Source organism: Cebus imitator, unplaced genomic scaffold, assembly GCF_001604975.1.
Source record: "Cebus imitator isolate Cc_AM_T3 unplaced genomic scaffold, Cebus_imitator-1.0 Scaffold94, whole genome shotgun sequence".
Lineage (NCBI taxonomy): Eukaryota > Metazoa > Chordata > Mammalia > Primates > Cebidae > Cebus > Cebus imitator.
In genome coordinates this window covers 4692939-4720369 of record NW_016107409.1, presented here as the reverse complement: position 1 = coordinate 4720369, position 27431 = coordinate 4692939, and the positions used below count along the sequence as shown (strand labels likewise).

Below are 27431 nucleotides of genomic sequence, written 5' to 3'. Positions count from 1 at the left end.
AAAGAAAGAAAGAAAGAAAGAAAGAAAGAAAAGAAAGAAAGAAAGAAAGAAAGAAAGAAAGAAAGAAAGAAAGAAAGAAAGAAAGAAAGAAAGAAAGAAAGGAAAGAAAGATTTGGAACTGGAAATTTTAGGGACAAACCCTAATTCCAGTATATACCAACAAGCCTGGAGTAAGGCATTTTCCCTTTTCTCAGCTAAACTTCTCTGGACGTTGATAAAAGACCACCTGTATCACAGAGTTACTTCCAAGTGTCCACGAGAAGATGATATATGCGTTAACATACCTGACACAGAGGTCATAATTAGTGCCAAATTTTAGTTGAATCTGAATTTTATAAATTGTGATTTATATAAAATGATTATTTCATTTTGCCATCAAATTCATTTATTCATTTTTCTTTGTAGTATGATTCAAGTAGGATTCATTATGCATCTATGGGATATCCCATGCTGGGTGCCTTAACACATCACGTGTAATACTTTCAGCAAATCTACGATATAGGTGGCATTTTTCTCTATTATAAGATAAGGAAATTGAGATCCAGATGAAAATTCTTTGTCTTATCTGCAGCTGCAATATAAAAATATTTCTGGTCAAGTTCTCCATTCCTTAAATAGAGATATGAATCAGCTGCTAATTTTCTACATACTAGGCCAAAGGACAGTTAATATAGCTCCAGTGAATTCACATGACTGAACTTCCTTATTTCAATCACTCTTAGTACTTTTTATTCAGCAAGTATTTACTGTAACTGGCCATTTTAGGTTAGTTTGGCGGCAGAACAATGGAATGGAGGGGACATGGCTGGAAACAAGAAGGGTTAGGAAACCATGGCTGGGGACAAGGTATGAGGCAATAATGGCTAGGCCTGGGATGGTGGGAAGGGGCACAGGAAGCAAAGGGCAAACATAAGAGTTATCTCAGAGGCTGTCTATTGAGAGTCAATGAGAAGGACAAGTCAAGGATAATTTTGAGGTTAATCATCTGCTATTGGATGCTTGGACGTTTGTCCCCTCAGCCTCATGTTGAAATTTGCTCGCCAATGTTGAAGGGAAAGCCCAGTGGGAGGTGTCTAGGTCATGGGGTGAATCCCTGATAAATGGCTTGGTACTACTGAGAGAGTGAGTGAGTCCTTGCTGTTGGTTCCCATAAGATCTGGTTGTTAAAGAGTCTGGTACTTTGCCCCTCTTTCCGGCTTCTGCTCTTGCCCTGCGATCTCTGCACACCAGCCCTCCTTCACCTCCTTCACTTTCTGCCATGAGCGAAAGAGCAGCCTGGACCCTCACCACAAGCAGATGCTAGCACCATGCTTCTTGTACAGCCTGCTGAGCCATGAGCCAAATAGGTCTCTTTCTTCATAATTTGCCCAGCCTCAGGTATTCCTTTATAGCAACACAAATGGACCAAGACATCATCTAAGGAATTTAGGGAGTAGTGATGCCCTGGACAGAACTTTGGAATTGTGGCTTTTAGGGAAGATAAAGATGAAATCCGATGGATTGCAATGAAGTTGAGGCAACACTGAAGGTAGCTCTGGAGAGCTGGCCTGTGGATAATGCAACAGCTTAGTGACCAATGCTTAGTGCAGGTCAGGGCGGAAGATATGGATTGCAGCCTCATCAGCGTGATGACTACAACTGTGGGATAGTTAACTGTCTAGGAGGAAGCACTGGATGCAAATGAGAAGAAGTTTAAAAACTGACATCTAAAATTAAAAGGGGGTATAAAAGAAGAAAGGCTCATTTAATCCACTTTTGCTGTGCACTTACATGGAATGTATTTCAATAATAAAGGACAACCTTTTATTCCTGTTTATCTGTGCCCAATAAAAGATACGTGTCACTAAAGGAAGAGGCACAAGCACTCTAGATTCTGTTTATTTTAAGAAGAATCATATTCAGGACAAGAAAATTATGGCTAAAAGTAAAGACCCCTGAATAGCAATAACCCATTTCCGATTTACCAGTGTGTAAGATCTGCTTCTATCATCCAAACTCTGGAAGTGCCCAGCAAATCTGAAAACTTGCTTGTGCCTGCAATGACTACAGCATCTACATTCATTCACTCCTTTCCTCATTCATCCTACTTCCTGAAAGCTACTCAGCCAAACTCTGACAACAAACACAGTGGCGGATCAGACAGACACACTCTGCTCTTGTGGAATTCATAGTCTAGCCTATGACAATCTGCATCCTACCTCTTTGCTTCCTATACGAAGTAATCAGGATTGAACCTCAGTGACATTTACCTAGCTCTACTTGTCTTTCCTATTGCCCTTTGGCTATGAACTTTTTATAGATGAAGGCAGGGTGCTTGTTAATCAGTAGAGAGAGGTCTTCTTTTAGATGAATTATGAGGTGACCACAAAAGGTGATAAATATATGCACAAGGGCCACACATTTTAACCCAACTGGTTAAGGGGTTCCCATGACCATCTACAGGGCGATGTCAGTAGTCTACCCAGCAGAGGGTTTCAGACGTATGAAGGCCGCCTACTTCCTTATGAACTATGGTCAAAGGAATGAGACCATAGGAAGGAAAAGGATCCTCTCACCTCATCTCCCTTCTCATTGCTCTTTCCTGTCTAAATCAAGAAAAAGGAAGGATAAAAGATAAACAAAATATGTCTTTTAATTTTTAAAAAAACAAGAATAAAACATGGACTCTCCAAAACTGCTTTTGGTAGATTTAGTGAACCTACTGAACTTAGAAACTTTCCTTTTATAATGGTCCGGAGACAGAAAGCAGTGCTTCAGAGTAAGGGGATAACTCTGCCTGTCCCGGCAGGTGCCATTGGTGGGCACACAGGGTTGTTTCAGTCTCTTAAGTCATTTCCCTGCCTGTGGTTTGAATCAACATCAAATACCTACAGGGATCAGGCAGGTAACTCAATGAAGTGAAATACATTGCATGGAAGTCACAGGGATTGCCACGCACTGGATAGGTCTTATGTAACAGTAGCAGAAAGAATGTAGGCTTGTTCAAGAGAAACCAGAAATCTGGATTTTTATGTAAAAAGCTATCTGATTTTTAACATACTGGCAAAGTTTTTTCAATGAAATATCATGTTGGCTAATCTGTAACTGACTCATCCAGACATCACTAATTTACAACTTCTAGTCTATGGCAAGTTTGCGATGTTTGTACAGAAACATGGAAGACACTCCAACTTTAGAAACATAGTAACTTTAGCATGTACAAAGAGTGCAAAAGACTTAAGAATGCTGAAAGAACATAAAGAAGGAGCATACAGTTATAATAAAAAGAGAGATCATTTAAGCACATAAAAATGGTGATGAAATATTACTGGTACCTATGGAATGAATGACTGAACAGTAACAATAACACTGAGAGGCTAATAATAAATCATGCAAAATTTTGAAATGGGCTTGATCTGTGTAATCAACATCGTTAGCTAGAAACTAGGAAGAAATCTTGGGTGCGGTAAATATTGGATGTCTAATGTTAATTTAGAAGAAGTCTAGGAATTTTGAGTAACATATCATGATGAATTGCTGCTAAAAGTTGTTGCAAGGCCTGTATGATTCCATTGGTTCAAAGCCTGTTTCACCAAAATTTGTGTTGGGGCTCCAGTGCCGATTCATCCTCCATTCATTCATTTGTTCAACAAATATTTCAGTACTTACTGTAACTCAGGTACTTTTAGAGGCACTGGAGATGTAAGTGCATAAATAAGACAGAAGTTCCTGATCTTATGGAATTGACATTCCAGTTGAGAGAGACAGACAATATTTAAGATAACTAAGTACATATTAGATAGTAATAAGTCTTAGGGAGAAAAAAATTAAGGCGCAGAAGGGGTATCTAAGTCTATGTGTGTGTGTATGTATTTGGGGTCGAGGGTGATGTGGATTGGATATTCTTGATGACGTTACCAGGAAAGGGCTTTCTGAGAAAGTGACATTTGAATAAAAACATGAGGATGGTGAGAGCAGACAGTTAGGGAAAAGAAGTGGAGCAATCCCTGAAGATAATCGAGGGTAAGAGAATTCCAGGCAGAAGGAATAAGTGCAAAGGCCCTGAGGGAAGAGTGTGTGTTTCATTTTCAAGGCCAATGAGAAGAGGTAAAAGAGGAGTAGAGCAGTAGCAGATGAGGTCAGAGAGGCCTGATCACACAGAGTGTTGCCTTTTACAACAGGGGAGGTAAGAAGACATTACAGGGAGGGTGGTTTCATCAACAGAGTTATAGGAACTGATACACATTTTTTAAAAGATCTTTCTGACTGCTGTGTCATGATTAAACCAAAGAAGTGTGGGCCAGGCGCAGTGGCTCATGTCTGTAATCTCAGCACTTTGGGAGGCTGAGGTGGGCAGATCACGAGGTCAGGAGATCGAGACCACCCTGGCCAGCATGGTGAAAACCTGCGTCTACTAAAAAATGCAAAAATTAGCTGGGCCTGGTGGTGGGTGTCTGTAACCCCAGCTACTCGGGAGGCTGAAGCAGGAGAACCTCTTGAACTTGGGAGGCAGAGGTTGCAGTGAGCCTGGTGACAAAGTGAGACACCATCTCAAAAAAAAAAATAAAAAAGAAGGGCAATGTTAATGAGACAAATTGGGAGGCTGCTGCAATAATCTAGGTGAGAGATGATATGGCTTGGACCAAAGTCTTAGCAGAGGAGGAGATGGAAGTTGACAGATTTTGTGTACATTGTGACAGTACAGCTGATAGGATTTGCTGACGGATTCTTTGTGGCATATGAGAAAGTGAAGAGTTAAGGATGAATCCAAGGCCTTTGGCCTGAACTACTAAAAGGATGGAATTGCCATTAACTGATATGGAGAAGACGGGATGAAGATCAGGCCTGGGGATGGAGAATTGCGGAAGCTCAATTTTAGACCTGTTTATTGTCTAAGAGTTTGGAAGAATGAATGCTTTGAGGAAGATGGTATAATGGCTGAGTAATATTTAAGGCTAGTGATGATCAGTTGAAAAATATTTTTCTTTTAATTAACTTTTGATTTTGAAATAATTTCAGAATTATAAAAAAGGTGCAAAAATAGTTAAAAGAATTCCCATATACCCTTCACCCAAGTTTTTCAAATGTTAACATCTTAACATTAATACTGTACCATAGTATAATTATCAATATTGGGAAATTATCATTGATCTGCCATTATTAACTAAACTACAGACCTTTTCAACTTTAATAGATAGACTATCCTATTAGTGTCATTTTTCTGGACTTAGGATCCAATCCATGATCCCACATTCCATTTAGTTGTGATGTCACCTTAGCCTCCATTAATCTGGGACAATTCTTCAATCTGTCTTTCATCACCTTGACACTTTAGAAAAGGTCCATCATAGAACGTTCCTCAGTGTGGGCTTGTCTGTTTCTTCACAATTTAATTCAGGTCTGTATTTTTGGCAAGAATAACACATTAGTGATGTTGTTCTCTCTCTCAGCACATCATATTGTGGGGTACGTGATATCTGCAGGCCCCCCGCCACTGTAAAGTTACGATGTTTTCTTTTTTAATTAAAAAGTAGGTGACTGGCCAAGTGCAGTGGCTCATGCCTGTCATCCCAGCACTTTGGGAGGCCAAGGCAGGTGGATCACTTGAGGTTACGAGTTTGAGACCAGCCTGACTAACATGGTAAAACCCTGTCTCTACTAAAAATACAAAAATTAGCCGGGCATTGTGGCAGGTGCCTGTAATTACAGCTACTCCGGAGGCTGAGGCAGGAGAATCACTTGAACCCAGGAGGCCGAGGCTGCAGTGAGCCAAGATCTCACCATAGCACTTCAGCCTGGGCAACTGAGCAAGACTCCAACTCAAAAAAAAAAAAAATAGGTGATTACAAATTTATAATAAGGGCATTCGATGTGGGCTTTCTCCTACTCTATTCAGTTCTACTGGTGTGGGTAATGAGTTGGTGGAGAATTGATTTAACACTGTGGTTTATTAAGTGAGCACCTTAAAGTGTAACCTAAAACAGTTGCAGATGTCATCCAAGAGGAGGGTTAACTGTCTCAATAGATTTTCGATGTAGACCAAAACAATCAATTATAATAAAGAATGTCTGATAGATTGCATATGATCTCAAAGGAGGAAAACAGGCCTGATTTCACAGGACTACCTTCTATACCCATCTTTAGTGGAAATGCTTCTGGGGATTTCTGAGAAATACTCCTTAAATCTATTTTAATCACTAAGGATTTAAACACAAATGTATTGGAAAATAGCCTTCTGAAATCTAAGATGTCCGTAAGTAAGGAGGTTCTAGATTTTCATTAATGCATCCAACAAATTCTTACTGAACCAATATCTAGGCCAAAACCTGAACACCTGGTGTATGCTACAGGTGATAGAAAAAATTAAAAATATATCAAGTATTTAATTAAAACATCCCAGAACTCTGAAAAGTCAGAGAGCAGGACTATGATTATTTATTCTGAACTTCTGATATAGGAGATGTGCCTAAGCATTTTTCTTAAAATCAGATCTAAAACTACTCTGTGGCTTTAGCTGTATACTCTCAAAGAAATGTAGAGAATAGAGGCCTGAGGTGAGATGGAAATACACTAGAACACAAGACAAGAGATCTTGAAATGAAATTTGATTGGGTTGCAACTTATGTGGCCAAGTCAAGCTGGGATAGCAAAGTGCAAAGGCCTGGGTCCCAAATCTAGTCCCTGGGTTTATGGTCTTCTTAATCTCTCTAAGCCTCAGTTTCCTTCTTAGGAAACAGGAAAAGTAAATAGTACTTACATCACAGCATAGTTGCAAGGCATAAATGAGGAAATGCATGGGGAGTACTTAGTATAACGACTAACACACAACATATGTTCTAAAAGTGCTAGTACTAATATTTAATCATTTTTACTACTATAATTAATGAATAGTCACCTTTCTGTGCTTAATTTTCCATATCTGTAGAGTGAGAAGAATTAACTAGACTAGAATGTCTCTAGTATGAATACATACATGGAAAAATTGTCCCAGACTTCCAGAGTTGTCTTTACCTATTTCCAATACATAAGCAAACAGCACACTTGAGGTAAGCTGCTAGTACAGTTAGATCGTAACTATAAATCCAAAATAAGCCTAAAATTAAGTTCAAAACACACAGGAAAAATCACACTAAGATTTCGAATGAGGTTAGTGGTGACTTTCTGGAATTAAATTTGTGCTTTGCCCTGTGAGCATGGTACGGACCCCCTAGGCCCAGGGTGGCCTGCATTCACTGCCCTGTTACCTACCATGCATTCTGCAGCAGTTCAATTCCTCTGCTTTGCTTTCTTTAAACTACTGCTACCTCAGTGATGTCATTTGGCCTTCACTTTGTATAAACTCATAATTCAGTCAGAGCTGGATCTTTCCTCATTCACTCTTGAAAATTAAGAGAATAACTTGGACTCAATTCCAGATTCTTCTCTTAATGCAGATCCTGTAGCTTCCCTGCTCCAGATCTTCTAGTAGCTCCCAACTGCCTGTCAATATCCTAATATTTAAGTTCCTCTCAGACTTACATATCTAGCCTGACCTACCCAACGTCTTCTCTAGTCAAACTAGAATATCTACTAAGCATCCCTTTAGAATGTGTTAAGATTTCCTTAGTGGCCAATCTTGGTAAATATTTCAAGTGTACCGTACATCGATCAGATCAAGCATATTAATTGGGTTCTTTAAATCTCCCATATCCTCAGTAATCTTGTTTGCTTGAGCTTTTACTTTCTAAGAGACACGTACTTAAAAAAAAAGTTCTCATTTTAGAGGTAGACTTATCAATAGCTCCTTGTCATTTTGTCAATTGTCATTTCTAATATTTAGAAGTTATGTCGTTGAGTGCAGACAGTCATATGCTGGCACATCATCTTAATGAATCATTTCTTTGTATCCTTAAGAAATAAGCCCATTAGAGTCCACTTTGTCCAGTATTAATATATTGTTTGTTTAGCCTAGGGTCAGCTTCCTTGATCTGTTGGAGGTGAGGTTATGGATTCTCTAGTCCCTGTTTCAGAGAAAGGCTCTCAATTTCGAGGCATTCAGATTTATGCAGGGTATTTTATTTCAGTTCTCTGCTTGCTGCAGACTAGGGAGTCCATCTCCACTTGTAGGTAGGACAATCCCAGTTCTGTACCTCTAAAAAATCAGACATCCCCACGGACCACCATGACTTCATCTCCAGCTCATTTCACTGATATTTAGTTCCTTTTTCTCCCAACATCAGGGATTTCCTTTTGTGTTCATCTCAGCTACATATTTTATCTGGCATTCCTGTGTATTTTGGGTGGACAGGAGGCCATCCACATCAGCACTAGTGGTCACACAGACTGAAAGTCCTCGAACTGATTTTTAACCAATTGAACAAACTATGCATGCTTGAATGGAAAATGACTTTGTTTACATTATATATGTATGTACATATGTATATATGTGTGTATGTAAAGAGCACCGAAACCATTTTAGTGTAATTTAGCAACAAATCAGTTATATGTAATTATAATAATAACAGTAGTGAGTATGGTATTTCCTTTATACTATCAGCTTTTGAATTATCATTGAGAAAAAAAATCGTAGTTGACATTTATTGAGTATTTTCTGTAATCCAGGAACTGTGTTGAAGCATTTTGAGGATGTTTTCATTTAATTTTCACAACTCTATTTGGGGTAGGTACCATTATTGCCTCAATATTAGAGATGTGGAAATAAGACTTAAAGAGTTAACTTGACCAAAGTCATATAATTGGTAAATGGTGATGTCAGTATTCAAACCAGGTCTATCCGATTTTAGGGTCCACATATGTAACCACTTCATATCTCATTTTACATAGCCTCAGTAGGCAAACTGGGCATATTGTGTATCTATAATATTTCTAAACAATCATTAGGAATCTCTTAAAAATCATACAGGGGCTAGGCATGGTGGCTCATGCCAATAATCCCAGCATTTTGGGAGGCTAGGGCAGGCAGGTTGCTCTAGTCCAGGAGGTCGAGACCAGCCTGGGCAACATGTCGAAACCCCATATCTATAAAAAATTTTTTTAAAAATTAGCTGAGTGTGGTAGCATGTGCCTGCAGTACCAGCTACTCAGGAGGCTGAGGTGGGAAGACTGCTTGAGCCCAGGAGGTCACGGCTGCAGTGAGCTATGAGCATCCTACTGCATTCTACCCTGGGCAACAGAGCAAGACCTGCCTCAAAAAAAAAGATCGTTGGGGGAACAAAAAATACTACCATGTAAAAATAGACAAGGGACTGGGATAAGCCATTCATAACAGAACACACTCAGTAATAAACATATGAAAAATGTTTAAACTTAGTAATAATCAAATACTAAGTAAAATATGATGCTGTTTTCTTTCTGTACTGCAAAGGAAACAATTAATAGAGTGAAGAGACCACCCATGGACTGGAAGAAAATATCTGCAAAATGTATACTGGATAAAGGCTAACATCCAAAATATATTAGGAACTCAAACTACTCAATAACAAGAAAAACAAATAAACTTACTAAAAAATGGGCAAAGGTCTTGAATAAACATTTCTCAAAAGGCAACATACAAGGTTGAGCATGGTGGCTCATGCCTGTAATCTCAGTACTTTGGGAGTCTGAGGTGGGAGGATCTCCTCAGCAGGAGTTTGAGATCAGCCTGGGCAACACGGTGAGATTCTGCTCTACAAAAAAGTTTTAAAAGTTAGCTAGGCACAGTGGTGGGTGCTTGTAGATCCAGCTACTCAGGAGGCTGAGGTGGGGGGATCACCTGAGCCTGAGAGTTTGAGGCTGCAGTGAGCTATGATTGCGCCACTGTACTCCAGCCTGGGGGATAGAGCAAGACTCTATCTCTAAAACGCCCAAAACAAACAGTATAAAATCGCTATAAAGAGCATTTTACTAGTTTCAGAAGACAAGATGTTGATCTTACCTCTGACTATGGCTGTGTGACCTCCCTGGAGGGTACCCACTTCCTGTGCTTCACCCTGTTCCATCAAGTCTGTCCCTTCTACTTGAGAGAGGTGCTATAAAGTACCAGGAAGAAGGGTGCCGGTTAATCTTTGTGCAGATGTTTCTGAAAGGCAGAGGTCATCTGAGGGATGTCGAGAGGTCAAGCAGGAGATATGGGCCTTCCATTCTGGCTAAGGCCATTCCCTTCTGGGGTTCCTCAATCCTTTAGCCAGAACATGTCAGCAACTCATTCAGGAAGTTCTGGCCTTTGAAATCCACATCTCCATGACTGTAAGCTCTTAAAGCCCTCAATGATCTAATACTTTTACAGCTCACAGAAAACATTTTTCTTTGACTCTTCACCCCATGAAAGTAAGCATGAAACATAAATATATTTATTAAGAAATATACTAGGCAGGCTGGGTGCGGTGGCTCACACCCATAATCCCAACGCTTTGGGAGGCCGAGGCGGGTGGATCAAAAGGTCAAGGGATCGAGACCATCCTGACCAACATGGTGAAACCCCGTCTCTACTAGAATACAAAAATTAGCTGGGCATGGTGGCACACACCTATAGTCCCAGCTACTTTGGGAGGCTGAGGGAGGAGAATTGCTTGAAACCAGGCGGTGGAGGTTGCAGTAAGCGAAGATGGTACCACTGCACTCCAGAGTGCAGACAGAGTGGAGACTCTGTTTCAAAAAAAAAGAAATATACTAGACCAACTAACTCTAGTCCTCTGGTATGGGTTTAACAATCATAGCCGTTCCGAGTCATCACAGCTCGTCTTACAGTGCACAGTACAAGATTAGCAAAACCGGCCCTTCTGGTTTTTAACTAACTGATTTCTATTAAGCACATGGTGCCAAACCGGATTTGTCACACTCGTGTTTCCACTTTCAACCCCTGAGGTCTATCACTTTAACTCCTTTCAGAGAGCTGGTGTCATCACTGACCCCATTAGTGCTGTCTTCTTTTTACCTTCACTGGGGACATCAAGTGTCTCACAACTATGTACTGCCAATGTCCTCAGTGAGTGAGCGTACAGGGTAAGGTACTTTGCTTTTTCTTTTCCTGAGTAAGAACACATGGGTAAAGTGATACACCAAGTTACAAATGCTCTGGAAGCAATCCCTTCTAATGCTGTGAGTCTGGGAGTAAACCAGGGAGTTGGGAAGAAAGGAACGTCCTGGCTTCCTTTGCTCCCATTGAGAGCAGTGGTGACCCAGAGCCTCCACTGGGCCTGATTCAGATGGATTTGGAAGTGTTGGTGTGTGTGTAGTTTCTGGGCACAGGGAAGGTACCCCAGCAATGGCCATGCAAGTTTTCCATGAGAAGTCTTTCCAGGGCAAGGTATCATCCAATGGGAAGCAGAAACATAGACTGTCTCAAGGCTGAAAACACCTAAAACTATCTGGTTTGGTGGTTTGCATGCAATCTCTTGAAGCCATAGAGCCTTTTCTTCAAAAAGCAGAGCCTAGTATGTCAAACTCATATAAGCATAGTTGCTTTCTTGGAATTGCAGTGGAGAGAAGAATAAAGCCCCATAAACTGTCTTCCCCATGGCTTCTGAACAGAGCTGGACATCATATTATCTTCCTTGGCTGGGTATTACCTAATCTGGAAAATCTGGCAAAGGAAATGAAGAAATTTTCTCCTACCTGGGGCAGGGTGGAGAGAGACGCAATGTCCTGAAATTTTAATTCAACCCTGATAAAAGTTGGCATCAAAACATATTATAAACTGGAAATTACAAATGTTGGAAATGCAGCAGAACTCTCAACAACATACTAAACTATGTGATACTGAAACATAAGTTACACTTCTAGTTATCTAGTTCTGGTATAAGAAATACAAGTTCTTTATCAACACTCAACACACAGAATACAATTCACCCTTCCGTGTCCTGCCCTTACTCCCATACGCAACTTTTAGCCTCATACACTTACGAATCAAACATATACTCAGTAGGACAGTAGGTATAAGCAGAATGCTAGGTTTGAAAAGCAAATCATATCTACTGTTTAAGGTTGTAAGTTGACATTAGAATGAAGAATTAGTCATTACAAAACGTTTTTCTCACTTGCAGTTCTAATTACTACAGGTGTTTGCTGTGGGCTGAACAGAGGGCATGCAACTCAGACACTTGATCGGGTACATGTTCCTCCTAAGTTTAGGACTAAATCCCAGCCAGAACAGGAACTCAGGAGGCTGATCTACCAAAGTCCAGTGTGCACATTAGAAAAAAAACTAAGAAAGATCATGTGCATTTAAGACCTTCCCCTCCAGCTATTCAAAGGAGCTTCACATTGTAGGCCCTTTTCACCTTTGTTAGGCACACCAAGTGGCCTGGAAGATGCTGAGAACAAAGAGGCTTTCTTCCCTGGGTTACCGGTTGAAATTCATCATGGATTCAGCCCAGCTCAATCAATGGTGACAGCAGCTCGAAGACCCAACTCACGTGGGGGAGAGTCAAGGCCTCCTTACATCACTGTACCACGACTCTTTCGGGCACAAGCCGTCCCACAGCTCCTGTGCTGCCCAGAAGAGTATAAAGACCAGTGACAGAATGTAGGACACTGTCTAGAGCACAGCATTTGTGCCACAATCTGAGAACTGCAAACTAGAATTGCCAACATTTGGAGACATTAGGAAAGTTAAGTGTGACATTTTGTGGATAAATTTTGTGGATACATGCCCAGGATTTATAGCCTGCCAATATTTCAATAACCTTAAACTATTACCACAGAAAGCAGGGGTGTGGACATTGGAAAACTGGGCAGTTTGTTTCATTTTAAATTTTCTTTCTTTCTTTCTTTTTTTTTTGAGATGGAGTCTTGCTCTGTCGCCAGGCTGGAGTGCAGTGGCCCAATCTCGGCTCACTGCAACCTCCACCTCCTGGGTTCAAGCGATTCTTCTGCCTCAGCCTCCCGAGTAGCTGGGATCACAGGCACATGCCACCATGCCCGGCTATTTTTTGTATTTTTAGTAGAGACGGGGGTTTCACCACATTGGCCAGGATGGTCTCGATCTCTTGACCTCGTGATCCTCCTGCCTCGGCCTCCCAAAGTGCTGGGATTACAGGTGTGAGTCACCGTGTCTGGCCTCATTTTCTAACAACATTTACTGTACACTGACTCTGTGGCTGGCAGAGAACTAAGCCCCTGACACAGATTATCTCTTTAACACCTCACAAGGCCCTTTGGTAAGTATCATTTTAACCCAATTTTACAAATGAGGAAACCCTGGGGCTTAGGTTAAGCAGCTGGTCCAAGGGCACAGAACTGACAAGGGGTAGCTAGATGATCTGAACCCAGCTGAGTTGAGTTGTGCTATGCACCCTGCGCTTGAAATTTGATGCAGATACCAGCATCCTCAATTAATGTGGTAGTTGCGAAGCTAAAACAAAATCAACATTTAAAACAGTGCCTTCCACATAGTAATGAACATTCCTCATACTTAAGTGCTTAATAATAAGGAAACAAATATCATTGAACTTTTTATGGTGAAGGACACAATCATACAATATACACAAATACCTAATATTAACTGGTTGCAGACAGTCTAAAATAATCACTGCAGCTAAAAAAAAAAAAAACCCAAAATTGTTTCTGAGAATTGGAGTGTGAATAAACAACACTATTATACCAAAGCAATATAATAAGAGACTTAAAATTAAAAAAAAAAAAACCCTCAAGTAGTTATAATGCAGATAAGTGGAGTCTTTGGAAATGATTTAAAATTTCATTTCAATGTCTAAATTATAAAGCCTAAAATGAATCATTATAAGTCATTTTAATAAAGTTTAAAGTTTAGCACCTAGTAAAGTAACTTATGCGTAGCAAGTTTCCAATAAATGATTCGGAATGAATGACTAAATTCATGAATGCACTTTTAAAAACAGACAGACATTGTCCTTTCCTTGTGTTTGGATATTTTTTTAATTCCATGATAAAGGTTGCATGACATTTCCTTATCGATAATTTTTTAAAAAGTAATCCCAGGATCTCCAGTTCAAACAAAGGAAATAGCTATCATCTTGAAAGACTAAAGGAAATAATTGGCTTAAAATAATGAAAAACAGAAATGAAGTTTTTGTCTTTACAGTGAGATGTGGGGTAAAAAGAGTAGCAACTTCTGGCCGGGCGCGGTGGCTCACGCCTGTAATCCCAGCACTTTGGGAGGCCAAGGCGGGTGGATCACGAGGTCAAGAGATCAAGACCATCCTGGTCAACATGGTGAAACCCCGTCTCTACTAAAAATACAAAAAATCAGCTGGGCATGGTGGCGCATGCCTGTAATCCCAGCTACTCAGGAGGCTGAGGCAGGAGAATTGCCTGAACCCAGGACGCAGAGGTTGCGGTGAGCCGAGATTGCGCCATTGCACTCCAGCCTGGGTAACAAGAGTGAAACTTCGTCTCAAAAAAAAAAAAAAAAAAAAAAAGAGTAGCAACTTACTTCTTCAAAATATCTTTATTCACATTTGAGAAAATATAAAACTATTCTCTAGGCAACTGCATGAAAACAAAAACACATGAAATAAATGGGTACATTTAAGCCACTGTGACTGGTGAAGAAATTTCCCTGTACATACAATTAATATATACAGGTAAATTCAGACCAAGAAAACACCTCTTTCTCAAAACCATTTTAGTGCCCTGGGTTACTCTGGAGATTCAACAGTTGAATGAATATGTGCTCAAAAATAACTATTCATTTTTTAACAGTACTTTAAAGAACTAATATGAACATAAAAACACAAATTACTCCATTATTTCCATAAGGGAAAACATTAGGTTAAAACTACAATGGCCAAACTGTTTAGAAAAATTCTGTCCTATTTTAAAGGTAAATAAATAAATAAGAGACAGGTCGATGGAAAATAATGAAGATGTCTAGCAATACTTTTTACATCATTTCAGTAGAACCAACAGTAAATCTAAGGTTCCCCAAGCATTTCCCACATATTAGGGAAATCAATAGCATTACCTGCGGGGTGCCTAGGGTTGCTTTTGCATAAGGCTTTTATCTCATTTTAGCAACATTTAAAAAAAATGCAGGATGTCTATAACCTTGGCACTCATCATTACCTTGGCATCTTTAATACAATTTGCTAATAGAGTGAAAGTACTGTGGTTCAGTTTGGGAAGCTCCTTCATAAGGTTCTGCCAAACTGCAAAAGAGATGGAACAAATAAAAAGGCTGACTGTACATGCATCAGGAAAAGCAGACCCTTAAAATCAAAGAGGGAGCTATTCATTATTTCAAAACACATCATTATTATACAAAAAAGGAAAGAAAACTGAGAGGGTAATATTTTCAAAAATATAAGAAATATAAAATAATCTAAATTGAATTTCATTTGTCCTGTCTAAACCTATCCCACACTGATATGTCATTTCCATAGACAAAGCATGTCGGACATGTTAGAATAACATATATATATATATATATATATATATATATACACACACACATACATATATATATATATACACACATATATATATATATATAAAACATACCAAGTCATGAATTTAATTTTCATAATAACTATGTCATTTGCCTAAATGTTTGGTACTAAGTGGTAGAAATTGTAAGTAGCAGAAGACAAATCGTTTACACCTAAAGAGATTACATATTAAAGCACCCTAGGTTTTAGTCTCATACTTGCTACAAGAAATCTACAAGGAATGAAACCCGGATGCCTGCAGATTCCACGTGTGACAAAGCATTTTTTCGAAAAGCATTCAAAAGGCTTACTTTCGACTATGCAAAACTAAGCATAAAGTTTAAAGGCTAAACGTCAGTCAGTAAAACTGAATTCCAGTAGTTCTCATGGTTCCAATGAACTTGAAGAGCATAGGTACCTGACTCAATTTATACACTGACATTTTTTACGCTTAATAATATAAACATTTTTTCACATTTACAAAGTATGCACAATATATATTCCTTGAGACTAATCTTAGTCATGAGATCTGCCTTTTGTTCTCAGCTTTGTATTTCTGAGAAACTAATGAATCTATGGTGTAGACACAGCAAAAGTGGAAATAAATTCATGGTCTGGGGCAGCAGTGTAATTGGGACACAGTAATCTTACAAGGAAAAGAAACAGCATACTAGTACTATAAAGGAAAACAAGTTGCATAATGTTTTCCAGAGTCCGATTACTTTTTGTCTAAACTTTTCTACTTTTTTCATTGATTTTTAAAAAATATGTTTGCTACTAAGGAGAAAAAGGAAGACATGGTTATGGTGTGAATTTTGAAAGATCCCCAAAGCTAGAAAGATTTATACCGAGTCTTTCATTTTCCAACGTCTGTTATAACGTCTTTTATCTCATTTTGGCAACATTAAAAAAAAAATGCAGTTCCTGCACTTAGAAAAAAACCAAATCTGGAAGGAAGCTCTAACTAGTTTACTTTCTGAGTTGGGATTTCCACATCTATCAGACGAGTTCTTTCTACGGCTCTTTCCCCCCTCAAATCTCCAGAGAAACACACACATTTTTGCAAACACACCACTATCTATCACTGCACACCCAGGTTCATCAACACCTTGACAGAGGCGACACCTCACAATACGATAACCAGAACAGTGAGAAGTGGGTTTGTTTTACAGCCCGCTAGGATCCCTAATGCCCTTATTTCTACACAATCCAGCCTCAGCCAGGAACTTTAAAGGATCGGAAAGACAAAACAAGTTGTATGAAAGGAAGAGAAAGAAAACCGAATGTCCGCTTTTCGAGAGCACTGCAAAATTATCCCCGGGACCCGGCTGCGCTAAAGTGAAGCATTAAAGAATGGCAGCCCAGATTCTAGACACCCAAGATGAGCACGTATAATCGAGAGAAGTAAATAATAAATAATAATGGTCACTGCCATTAAGCATAAGAATAGTAATAACAATTGTCACCACGGCGTTCCGTACAGCAGCTGCACGTGGAGCCGGCTTCTCCTCCGGCCCACACAGCTCGCAGCCTCCCCTACAGTCCACAGAGCGGCGGAGGAAGGCGAGAGGGCTCCGTGCGCCCGGCGCAGTGGGCGGGGCCGGCCCCTCCCGGCGCCCCGCGCCCCGCGCCCCGCCTGTCTCGCCCCCGCGCCTGCGCGTCCGGTGGCAGGGCGGCTCCGCGGACACGGGTGAGGTGTGTCTCCGGGTGTGTCTCACTGGCCTCCTAGAGGGTGGGGCTCCCTGATGCTTCCTCAGGAACAGCCTCCTGCAGGAAGACCAGCGACCTCGCGGGACCTTTACCTCTCTGCCTGAATTCCGAGGAAAAGGAGATGGGAGACGAAAAGCCGGTTGGTTTGGGAAGCGGCTGTTTTTGTAAAGGGTAGTGTGAGTGTCCAGCACTTCCAGGCAGCTCTTTGGATACTACGGAAGGGAGATTTCCAGCATCGAGTGGAACGTACGACCATGGAGTACGCCTTGGGCGCTTGTGTGCAGTTATCTTTTGGCGGTAAACGGCCCATTTGTGCAGTTCCAGGGTGTTCAACGGAATAGTGCCGTGCCAGGCACTTTTGATGTTGCCCTGCAAACTAAACGCACATTTTTTGGGGTGCATCTTTTCACATCATTTCTAAACAGTATGATTTGGGATCCAGCAGTCCTGGGAAATTTCATTCTAGTGAAACCCATCTTATTTTAGGATTGAATGGTTTTGGCTTAAGCACAGTGGTTGAAAAACCATTATAGAAAGAAAGCTTGTATGTGAATGGTTAGATATGGTGGGTCTTCAGAAGCTTATGTAATGAAGGGATCTTCTACAGATTTCTGACCAGATTCTCTTTCTACATTTGTAGTGATAGCATTTTCAAGGGAGAGAAAAAAAAAAGTCATTTTGACTATTCTGAAAAATCAATATTTACTAGAGGAAGTAGCATTGGCAAGTTGAACTTGGTACTAACATGGAAAATTGTAGAATGATCCTGGGTAGTAATACACATATTTTAAACACTCTATGTTTACTTATATCCCTAAATTTTAACTGGATTATTTCTATTAATGGAAGTTTTAAAGAATTGTTTTCTTACTCTTTTTTTTTCCATAAAGGAATTCTGCTTGGAATCAGTAAAGTATTGGTACAGAACGATTTTCATTAAGTTGTATTCTAAATTCTAATTATTTTTCAGCAAAAATTCAAACATATTCAAAACCTTTTCAATTCTCACTTAAACCAAGGATTATGAAAAACAACGCTTATTATTCATGAAAATGAAAAAGCCCCCTCTACTTCTTCGAAGACCCTTACCTCCAAAATTCACTAAGCCAACTTTACATAAAAAAAAACCCCGTACAGGTATGTGTATTAATCAGATATGTGTATCAACATTTATGTATTTTTCATAGAAATTCCTTGACTTGCACAGCCCAGAATCACAAGAAATACACTCACTAATAACTAAATGTTTGTTGTCAGATGATAACATCCAATTCAATTCTACAAGTACAGTTGTTGATACTCACTGGTGGACTTAGTAGGTTCAAGTTTACCTCACTGATAAACTTTACTTGTAACCCCAGAATTGCTACTTATAGAGGTTTCTCAGTCATGCATGGATATGTGCAGAGCCCTGAAAAATTTGAGTCATACAACACACATGCCCCCAGCTGAGTTGGAACAAGGCTGCCTCTGCCTTCTTGTTTCAGCTCTCTTATTGTAAACAGGTACTGTTTTCCCAGTCTGTTCAGAGCTGTGTTTCTTCACTGTTTGTGCTTTTAGTTAGTAATTTCACTGTGGACCCCAAGCATAGTGTTTCCAAGCAGGAGAAGGCTGTGATGGGCCTTACAGAGAACAAGATATGTGCTAGATAGGCTTCCTTCAGGCGTGAGTGCAGTGTTGCTGGCCCTAAGTTCAGTGTTAATGAATGAACTGTATAAATGTGTCTTTAAATAGAAACACATATAAAACAAAATTATGTGTTGATCAGTTGTTGAAAATGTTGAAACCAGAGGTTTTCAGGAACCTAACCCCATATTTCTCCTAGGACAAATGGTTCAGTAATGGGTAATTCATTGCTTGTAGAACAGAACTACCGCAAATAACGAGGACTGAATATATTTAGTGAACAAAAACAGACCTTACCAGTTCCCTCATTAGTTACCCCTGGTGGGACAGTGATTGTAACCAATCAATCATATAAGTGAATGCAAAATTACCCTGGGATAAGTGCTATGAAGTAAAGATGTGACACTTCCATAACTATAACTTTATGTAATACTTAATCCTCTATTTCTGTATATGGTTTCTAGTCCCTCCTTATTATAAGCAATACAATTAGCATTTTTTTTATTTTCCCCTTCTCAGTCTCCTCTTCCATTTGATTTTAGTTAATTGCAGTTTTAGTGTCAACCTTTATACTGTTCAAATATACCTAGTCTGTTATTGGTGTGAGATGGTATGTCATTGTGGTTTTGATTTACATTTCTCTGATGATCAGTGATGTTAAGCTTTTTTCATATGTTTGTTGGCCACATAAATGCCTTCTTTTGTGAAATGTCTGTTCATATCCTTTACCCACTTTTTGATGGGGTTACTTTTCTTTCTTGTAAATATGTTTAAGTTCCTTATAAATTCTGAATATTAGACTTTTGTCAGATGGGTATATTGCAAAATTTTTCTCCCATTCTGAAGGTTGCCTGTTCACTCTGATGGTAGTTTCTTTTGTTGTGCAGAAGCTCTTTAGTTTAATTTGATCTCATTTGTCAGTTTTGGCTTTTCTTGCAATTGCTTTTGGTGTTTTTGTCATGAAGTCTTTGCCCATGCATGTGTCCTGAATGGTATTGCCTAGGTTTTCTTCTAGGATTTTTGTGGTTTTGGGTTTTACATTTTAGTCTTTAATCCATCTTGAGTTAATTTTTGTGTAAGGTTTAAGGAAGGGATCCAATTTCAGTTTTCTGCATATGGCTAGCCAGTTTTCCCAGCACCATTTATTAAATAAGGAATTCTTTCCCCATTGTTTGTTTTTGTCAGGTTTGTCAATAATCAGATGGTTGTAGATGTGTAGTGTTATTTCTGAGGCCTCTGTTCTGCCTATTGGTCTGTATGTCTGTTTTGGTAACAGTACCATGCTGGTTTGGCTACTGTAGCTTCACAGTATAGTTTGAAGTTGGGTAGTGTGATGCCTCTAGCTTTGTTCTTTTGCTTAAGACTGTCTTGGCTATATGGGATCTTCTTTAATTTCATATGAAATTTAAAATGGTTTTTTTCTAATTCTGTGAAGAATGTCAAAGGTAGTTTGATGGGAATAGCACTGAATGTATAAATTACTTTGGGTAGTATGGCCATTTTCATGATAGTGATTGTTCCTATCCATGAGGATGGAATGTTTTTCCATTTGTTTGTGTCTTGTCTTATTTCCTTGAGCAGTGGTTTGGAGTTCTCCTTGAAGATGTCCTTCACATCCCTTGTTAGCTGTATTCCTAGGTATTTTATTCTCTTTGTAGTGATTATGAATGGGAATTCATGATTTGGCTTTCTGCTTGCCTATTGTTGGTGTAAAGGAATGCTTGTGTGATTTTTGCACATTGATTTTGTATCCTGAGTCTTTGCTAAAGTTGCTTATCAGTTCAAGAAGTTTTGGGGCTGAGATGATGGGGTTTTCTAAAATAAAATCATTTCATCTGCAAACAGAGACAACTTGACTTCCTGTCTTCCTATTTGAATACCTTTATTTCTTCCTCTTGCCTGATTGCGCTGGCCAGAACTTCCAATACTATGTTGAATAGGAGTGGTGAGGGGGCATTCTTATCTTGTGCTGGTTATCAAAGGGAATGCTTCCAGCTTTTGCCCATTCAATATGATATTGGCTGTGGGTTTGTCATTAATAGCTCTTATTATTCTGAGATATGTTCTATCAATACCTAGTTTGTTGAAAGTTTTTAACATGAAGGATGTTGAATTTTATCAAAGGCCTTTTCTGCATCTATTGAAACAATCATATGGTTTTTGTCTTTGGTTCTGTTTATGTGATGGATTATATTTATTGATTTGTATATATTGAACCAGCCTTGCATCCGAGGGATACAGCTGACTTGATTGTGGTGGATAAGTTTTTTGATGTGCTGTTGAATTTAGTTTGCCAGTATTTTATTGAAGATTTCTGCGTTGATGTTCATCAGGGGTATAAGCCTGAAGTTTTCTTTTTTTGTTGTGCCTCTTCCCAGTTTTGGTATCAGGATAGTGCTGGCTTCATAAAATGAGTTAAGGAGGAGTCCCTTCTTTTCAACTATTTGGAATAGTTTCAGAAGGAATGGTACCAGCTCCTCTTTGTATTTCTGAAGTTGTGAATCCTTCTGGTCCTGGGCTTTTTTTTTTTTTTTTTTTTTTTTGGTTAGGAGGCTGTTAATTATTGCCTCCATTTCAGAACTTGTTATCGGTCTATTCAGGGGTTTGACTTCTTCCTGGTTTAGTCTTTGTAGATGTATTCATCCAGGAATTTATCCATTTCCTCTAGATATTCTAGTTTATTTGCATAGAGGTCTTTAGAGTATTTTCTGATGGTAGTTTGTATTTCTGTGGGGTCAGCGGTGATATCCCCTTTGCAATTTTTTTATTGTGTCTATTTGATTCTTCTCTCTTCTTATTAGTCTAGCTAGTGATCTGTCTATTTTGTTAATTTTTTCAAAAAGCCAGCTCCTGGATTTGTTGATTTTTTTGGACAGTTTTTTGTGTGTCTGTCTCCTTCAATTCTTCCCTGATCCTAGTTGTCTTCTGCTAGCTTTTGGATTCGTTTGCTTTTGCCTCTCTAGCTCTTTTAATTGTGATGTTAGGGTGTTGATTAGAGATCTTTCTAGCTTTCTGATGTGGACATTTATTGCTATAAATTTCCCTCTTAACATTGCTCTAGCTGTGTCCCAGAGATTCTGATACATTGTCTGTTTGTCCTCATTGGTTTCAAATAATTTCTTGATTTTTGCCTTAATGTCATTATTTACCTAGGAGTCATTCAGGAGCAGTTTGTTCAATATCCATGAAATAGTGTGGTTTTGAGTGAGTTTCTTTATGCTGAGTTCTAATTTGATTGCACTGTGGTCTGAGAGACTGTTACTATTTCAGTTCTTTTGCATTTGCTGAGGAGCATTTTACTTCCAATTAAGTGGTTGATTTTAGAATAAGTGCCATGTGGCACTGAGAAGAATGTATATTCTGTTGATTTGGGGTAGAGAGTTCTGTAGACGTCTACTAGGTCCACTTGATCCAGAGCTGAGTTCAAGTCCTGAATATTTTTTCTGTCTCATTGATCTAATACTGACAGTCAGGGTGTTAACATCTCCCACTATTATTGTGTGGGAGTCTAAGTCTCTTTTCTAGTTCTCTAAGAACTTGTTTTATGAATCTGGGTGCTCCTGTATTGGGTACATATATATGTAGAATAGTTAGCTCTTGTTTAATTGTTCCCTTTACCATTATGTAATAACCTTGCTATTTTTTATTTTGTTGGTTTAAAGTCTGTTTTGTCAGAGACTAGGATTGCAACGCCTGCTTTTTTTTGTTTTGTTTTTTTGCTTTCCATTTGCTTGGTAAATTTTCCTCCATACCTTTATTTTGAGTCTGTGTGTGTCTTTGCACATAAGATGGGTCTCCTGAAGGTTATTATTGTTATGTGTGAATTTGATCCTGTCATCATGATGCTATCTGGTTATTTTGCATACTAGTTGATGCAGTTTCTTCTAGTGTCATTGGTCTTTATATTTTGGTTTTTGTAGTGACTGGTACTGGTTTTTCCTCTCCATATTTAGTGCTTCCTTCAGGAGCTCTTGCAGGGCAGGCCTGGTGATAACAAAAATCCCTTAGCATTTGCTTGTCTGGAAAGGATTTTATTTCTCCTTCCCTTATGAAGCTTAGTTTGACTGGACATGAAATTCTGGGTTCAAAATTCCTTTCTTGAAGAATATTGAAGACTTTCCCCCAATCTCTTTTGGTTTGTAGAATTTCTGCTGAGAGGTCTGCTGTTAGTCTGATGGGCTTCCTTTTGTGGGTGACCTGGACTTTCTCTTTGGCTACCCTTAACACTTTTTCCTTCATTTCAACCTTGGAGAATCTGATGATTATGTGTCTTGGGGTTGATCGTCTCTTGGAGTATCTTAATGCTGCTCTCTGTATTTCCTAAATTTGCATGTTGGTCTATCTTTCTAGGTTGGGGAAATTCTCCTGGATAATATCCTAAAGTGTGTTTTCCAGCTTGTTTCCCTTCTCCCTATTCCTGGTACTCCAGTCAATTGTAGATTCAGTCTTTTTATGACATTCCATATTTCTTGGAGGCTTTGTTTATTCCTTTTCATTCCTTTTTCTCTATTCTTGTCTGCATGTCTTATTTCAGTAAGGTGATCTTCAAACTCTGACATCCTTTCTTCTGCTTGGTTGATTCAGCTTTTGATACTTGTATGTGCTTCATGAACTTCTCTTGCTGTGTTTTTTAGCTCCATCAAGTCGGTTATGCTCCTCTCTAAACTGGTTACTCTAATTAGTAATTCCTAGAACTTTTTATCAGGGTTCTTAACTTCTTTGCATTGAGTTAGAACATGCTCCTTTCACTCAAGGTAGTTTTCTATTACCCATCTTCTGAAACCTACTTCTGTCAGTTGATCCATCTGATCCTCTATCCAATTCTGTACCCTTGATGGAGAGACGTTGTGATCCTTTGGAGGAGAGGAGGACTTTGGCCTTTCGGGTTTTCAGCACTTTTAGTTGGTTCTTCCTCATCTTCGTGAGTTTGTCTAGTTTCAGTCTTTGAGGCTACTGACCCTTGGGTGGGGTTTTTGTGGGGGCCTTTGTTGTTGTTGTTGTTGTTGATGCTGCTGTTGTTGCTTTCTGCTTGTTTGTTTTATTTTCAATAGTCAGGTCCCTCTTCTGTAGGGCTCCTGCGGTTTTCTAGGGGTTCACCTCAGGCCCCGTTCATCTGATTTGCTCCTGTGCCTGGAGATGTCACTCAAGGAGGCTAGAGAACAGCAAAGATGGGTGCCTGTTCCTTCTTCTGGGACCTCTGGCTGCGAGGGACACGAGCCTGATGCCAGTAGGATTGCTGTTATATAGGGTGTCTGACAACCCCTGTTGGAGGGTCTCACCCAGTTGGGTGGCATGGGGAGCAGGACCCATTTAATGAAGCACTTTGTCCCTTGGTGAAGAGGGTGTGCTTTGCTGGGCAAAACCCATTTGTCTGGGCTGCCCAGATTCCTCAGAACTACCAGGAGGAGAGGCTAAGTCTGCTGGTCTGCAGAGACTGTGGCCACCCCTTCCCCTAGGGGCCCAAGCCTAGGGAGATCTGAATTCTGTCTCTGAGCCCCTGGCTGGAGTTACTGGAGTTATTTCTTTTCTCCCATAGTATTCCGTACTTACCCCTATGAACCACTTATTATAACTGTTTACCTACCTAGTTTCTAAACTAAATTGTGAGATATTTGTTGGTAGTAAGGTTTATGTTGTATTATTGTGCCCCCAGCACTCTGTGTACAGCTGGCACATGGTAGGTGTTAAATGTTCATTGAATGAATTGATGAGAACAATAAATATGGGTTGTATTATCAAAGAAGGATGGATTGCATAGGGTTTAAGGTAGACTTTGAAAGAAAAAATGATTTAAATTGGTTGATAAGAGAAGGTATTCCACACAGTGTGATGAAGATGTGAAATGAAGTCATACTTGAGCAATGTGGCCTTTTTGGTTGTCAGAAATAATTGCAGTAACTAAGGGTTCATACTAGAAAGTAACGAGTCATCACACAAAAAGGTGAGGTAAAGTAGATCCTGGTTCACTTAGATTTTTATATGCCAAACTAAGAAATCTGAATGATTACTGATTCTGATAATCCAGTGAAAACATGGTATGGCAATATCAGAAAACCAGTGGGAAATTAACTCAGCGAAGACTAGGATGATGGCAGGGATAATTATGGGAAAAAACTTTTTAAATTTTTATTTTCACATTTTGTTTTCATGACATTGGGTTCGGGTAAAAGAGGAGTTCATAAGTATATGGAACTGTGATATTTTGCTGTCTCTCAAGTGCCATGTGGATCGAAGTTCAAATTTTGTCTTCAAGTTCAGGACCTGGTTTTGAATCAGCAGAGGTCAACCCATTGCTGCTGAGGAGTGGGGGTCTCTTGGAAGAAAGAAAGAGACATTGGTGTGAATGATGGCAGATGACTGTCATTCCAGAACCCATCTCAGGCCTTGGACATTTTTGATATAATTTATTGGTTGGAGGGTGCCAAAACCTATCCTTAGAGCAACGTGGAAGGACCGGACTGAGATTGTACTGGGTGTGGAAGGTTGTCAGGCATACAGTGAACAGCTGATGAGAACACAAACCTTTAGGGGTTTTATTCTCTGCATCTTCACTAACATCTGTTATTTTTTTGTCTTTTTAATAACAGCCATTCTGACTAGGGTAAGATAATATCTCATTATGGTTTAATTTGCATTTCTCTAATGATTAGTGATGTTGATCATTTTTAAATATAAGTGTTGGCCATTTGTATATCTTCTTTTGGGCAATGTCTATTCATGTCATGCCTAAGGGGATTTTTTTTTATTTTTTTTTTTGAGGTTGAATCTCACTGTTGCCCAGGCTGAGGTATCGTGGTGCGATCTTGGCTCACTGCAACCTCTGCCTCCAGGCTCAAGTGATTCTCCTGACTCAGCCTCCTGAGTAGCCAGGATTACAGGTGCGTTGCCACCACTCCCAGCTAATTTTTGTATTTTTTTTTTTTTTGAGACGGAGTTTCGCTCTTGTTACCCAGGCTGGAGTGCAATGGCGCGATCTCAGCTCACCACAACCTCCACCTCCTGGATTCAAGCAATTCTGCTGCCTCAGCCTCCCGAGTAGCTGAGATTACAGGCATGTGCCACCATGCCCAGCTAATTTTTTGTATTTTTAGTAGAGATGGGGTTTCACCATGTTGACCAGGATGGTCTCGATCTCTTGACCTCATGATCCACCCGTGTTGGCCTCCCAAAGTGCTGGGATTACAGGCGTGAGCCACTGCAACCGGCTAATTTTTGTATTTTTAATAGAGACAGGGTTTCACCATGTTGGTCAGGCCGCTCTCGAACTTCTGACCTCGTTGTGATCCACCTGCCTCGGCCTCCCAAAGTACTGGGATTACAGGTGTGAACCACCAAGACTGGTCTGGTTTTTTTTTTTTCCCTATTGTTTGAGGTCCTTTTATTCTAGATGTTAGTCCCTTGTATGGATAGTTTGCAAATATTATCTCCCACTCTACAAGGTCTTAGTCTTAAATTATTTTCCTAGACCCTTGTCCAGAAGAGTTTTATCTAGTTTTTTTTGTAATATTTTTATAGTTTTGGGTCTTACTTAACTCTATAATCAACTTTGAGTTGATTTTTATATGTGGTAAGAGATAGGGATCCAGTTTCATTCTTTTGCATATGGCTGTTCAATTTTCCTAACACCATTTATTAAAGAAGGTGTCCTTTCCCCAGTGTCAATTCTTGTTAGCATTGTCAAAGAGCTGACAGGCTGTAAGTATGTGACTTTATTTCTGGGTTCTCTATTCACTTCCATGGAACATTTCTCGTAGGGTCACTCTTGGTTATAACAAATTCCCCTAGCATTTGCTTGTCTGGGAAAGACTTTATTTTTCTTCCATCTATAAAGGATGATTTTGCTGGATAGACTCTTCTTGGCTGACAGTTTTTTTTTTTTTTAATTTCAGCATTTTAATTATATCATGTCATTCTCTTCTAGCGAGTGAAGTTTCTGCTAAGAAATCCATTGTTAGTCTGATGGGGGTTTCTTTATTGGTGACTAGATGCTTTTCTCTTGATTTTAAAAGGATATGCTTTTTATCTTTGACTTTAGGCAGTCTCACTATAATGTGCCATGGGGAGATATTTTTGCATTGTATTTGCCTATGGATTGCTGAAGCTCCTGTAACTGAATGTGAATCTAACATTCTTGCTAGACTTGGGAACTTTTCTTCTATTATTTAATTTCATAGGTTTTATAGTCCTTTGTCTCTTTGCCCCTGGGATGCAAATAATTTGAATATTTGATCACATTATGTTGTCCCGAATATCGCAAAGCCTTTGTGGATTTTTTAGGTTCTTTTTCTTTATTTTTGTCTCACTGGATTATTTCAAAAGATGTGTCTTCAAGTTCTAAGATTCTTTCTTCTACACGATCTAGTCTATTACTGAAGCTTTCAAATATATTTTATATTTTCTTCAGTTAATTCTTCAGCTCCAGAATTTCTATTGGATTCATTCTTAAAAATATCTGTCTAGCTCTTTGGTAGATTTCTCATTTATATCCTGAATCCTTCTGAATTCTTTGTATTGTTTTCCAGAATTCTCTTGTATCTAACTAAGCTTCTTTAAAATTGAAATTTTGAATTATTTATCTTGGATTTCATCAACTTCTTTTTGATTAAGATATATTGCTGGAGGCCGGGCGCGGTGGCTCAAGCCTGTAATCCCAGCACTTTGGGAGGCCGAGGCGGGTGGATCACGAGGTCAAGAGATCGAGACCATCCTGGTCAACATGGTGAAACCCCGTCT

The 27431-nt window shown here is 39.4% G+C and overlaps 2 protein-coding genes across 4 annotated transcripts in view; one reads left to right on the top strand and one right to left on the bottom strand.

The window, feature by feature from the left end:
* Positions 1-16861, bottom strand: part of LCP1 (lymphocyte cytosolic protein 1) — a 79413-nt gene extending 62552 nt beyond the window's left edge. The window contains exon 1 of one of the 2 annotated variants that reach the window (XM_037741122.1): positions 16844-16861. The gene's annotated coding sequence lies outside the window, so the exon portion shown is untranslated. The remainder of the gene's footprint in view (positions 1-16843) is intronic. The other variant, XM_017535987.2, reaches the window with a different exon arrangement.
* The window catches only part of LRRC63 (leucine rich repeat containing 63), a 64559-nt gene continuing 53202 nt past the window's right edge, over positions 16075-27431 (top strand). Inside the window, exon 1 of one of the 2 annotated variants that reach the window (XR_005201461.1) lies at positions 16075-17211. Coding sequence is in view for 1 of the 2 variants with exons in the window: in XM_017535991.2 (XP_017391480.1) it covers positions 18119-18209 (91 nt within the window). In the remaining variant the exon portion in view is untranslated. Of the gene's footprint in view, positions 18210-27431 lie in introns of both variants that reach the window. The other variant, XM_017535991.2, reaches the window with a different exon arrangement.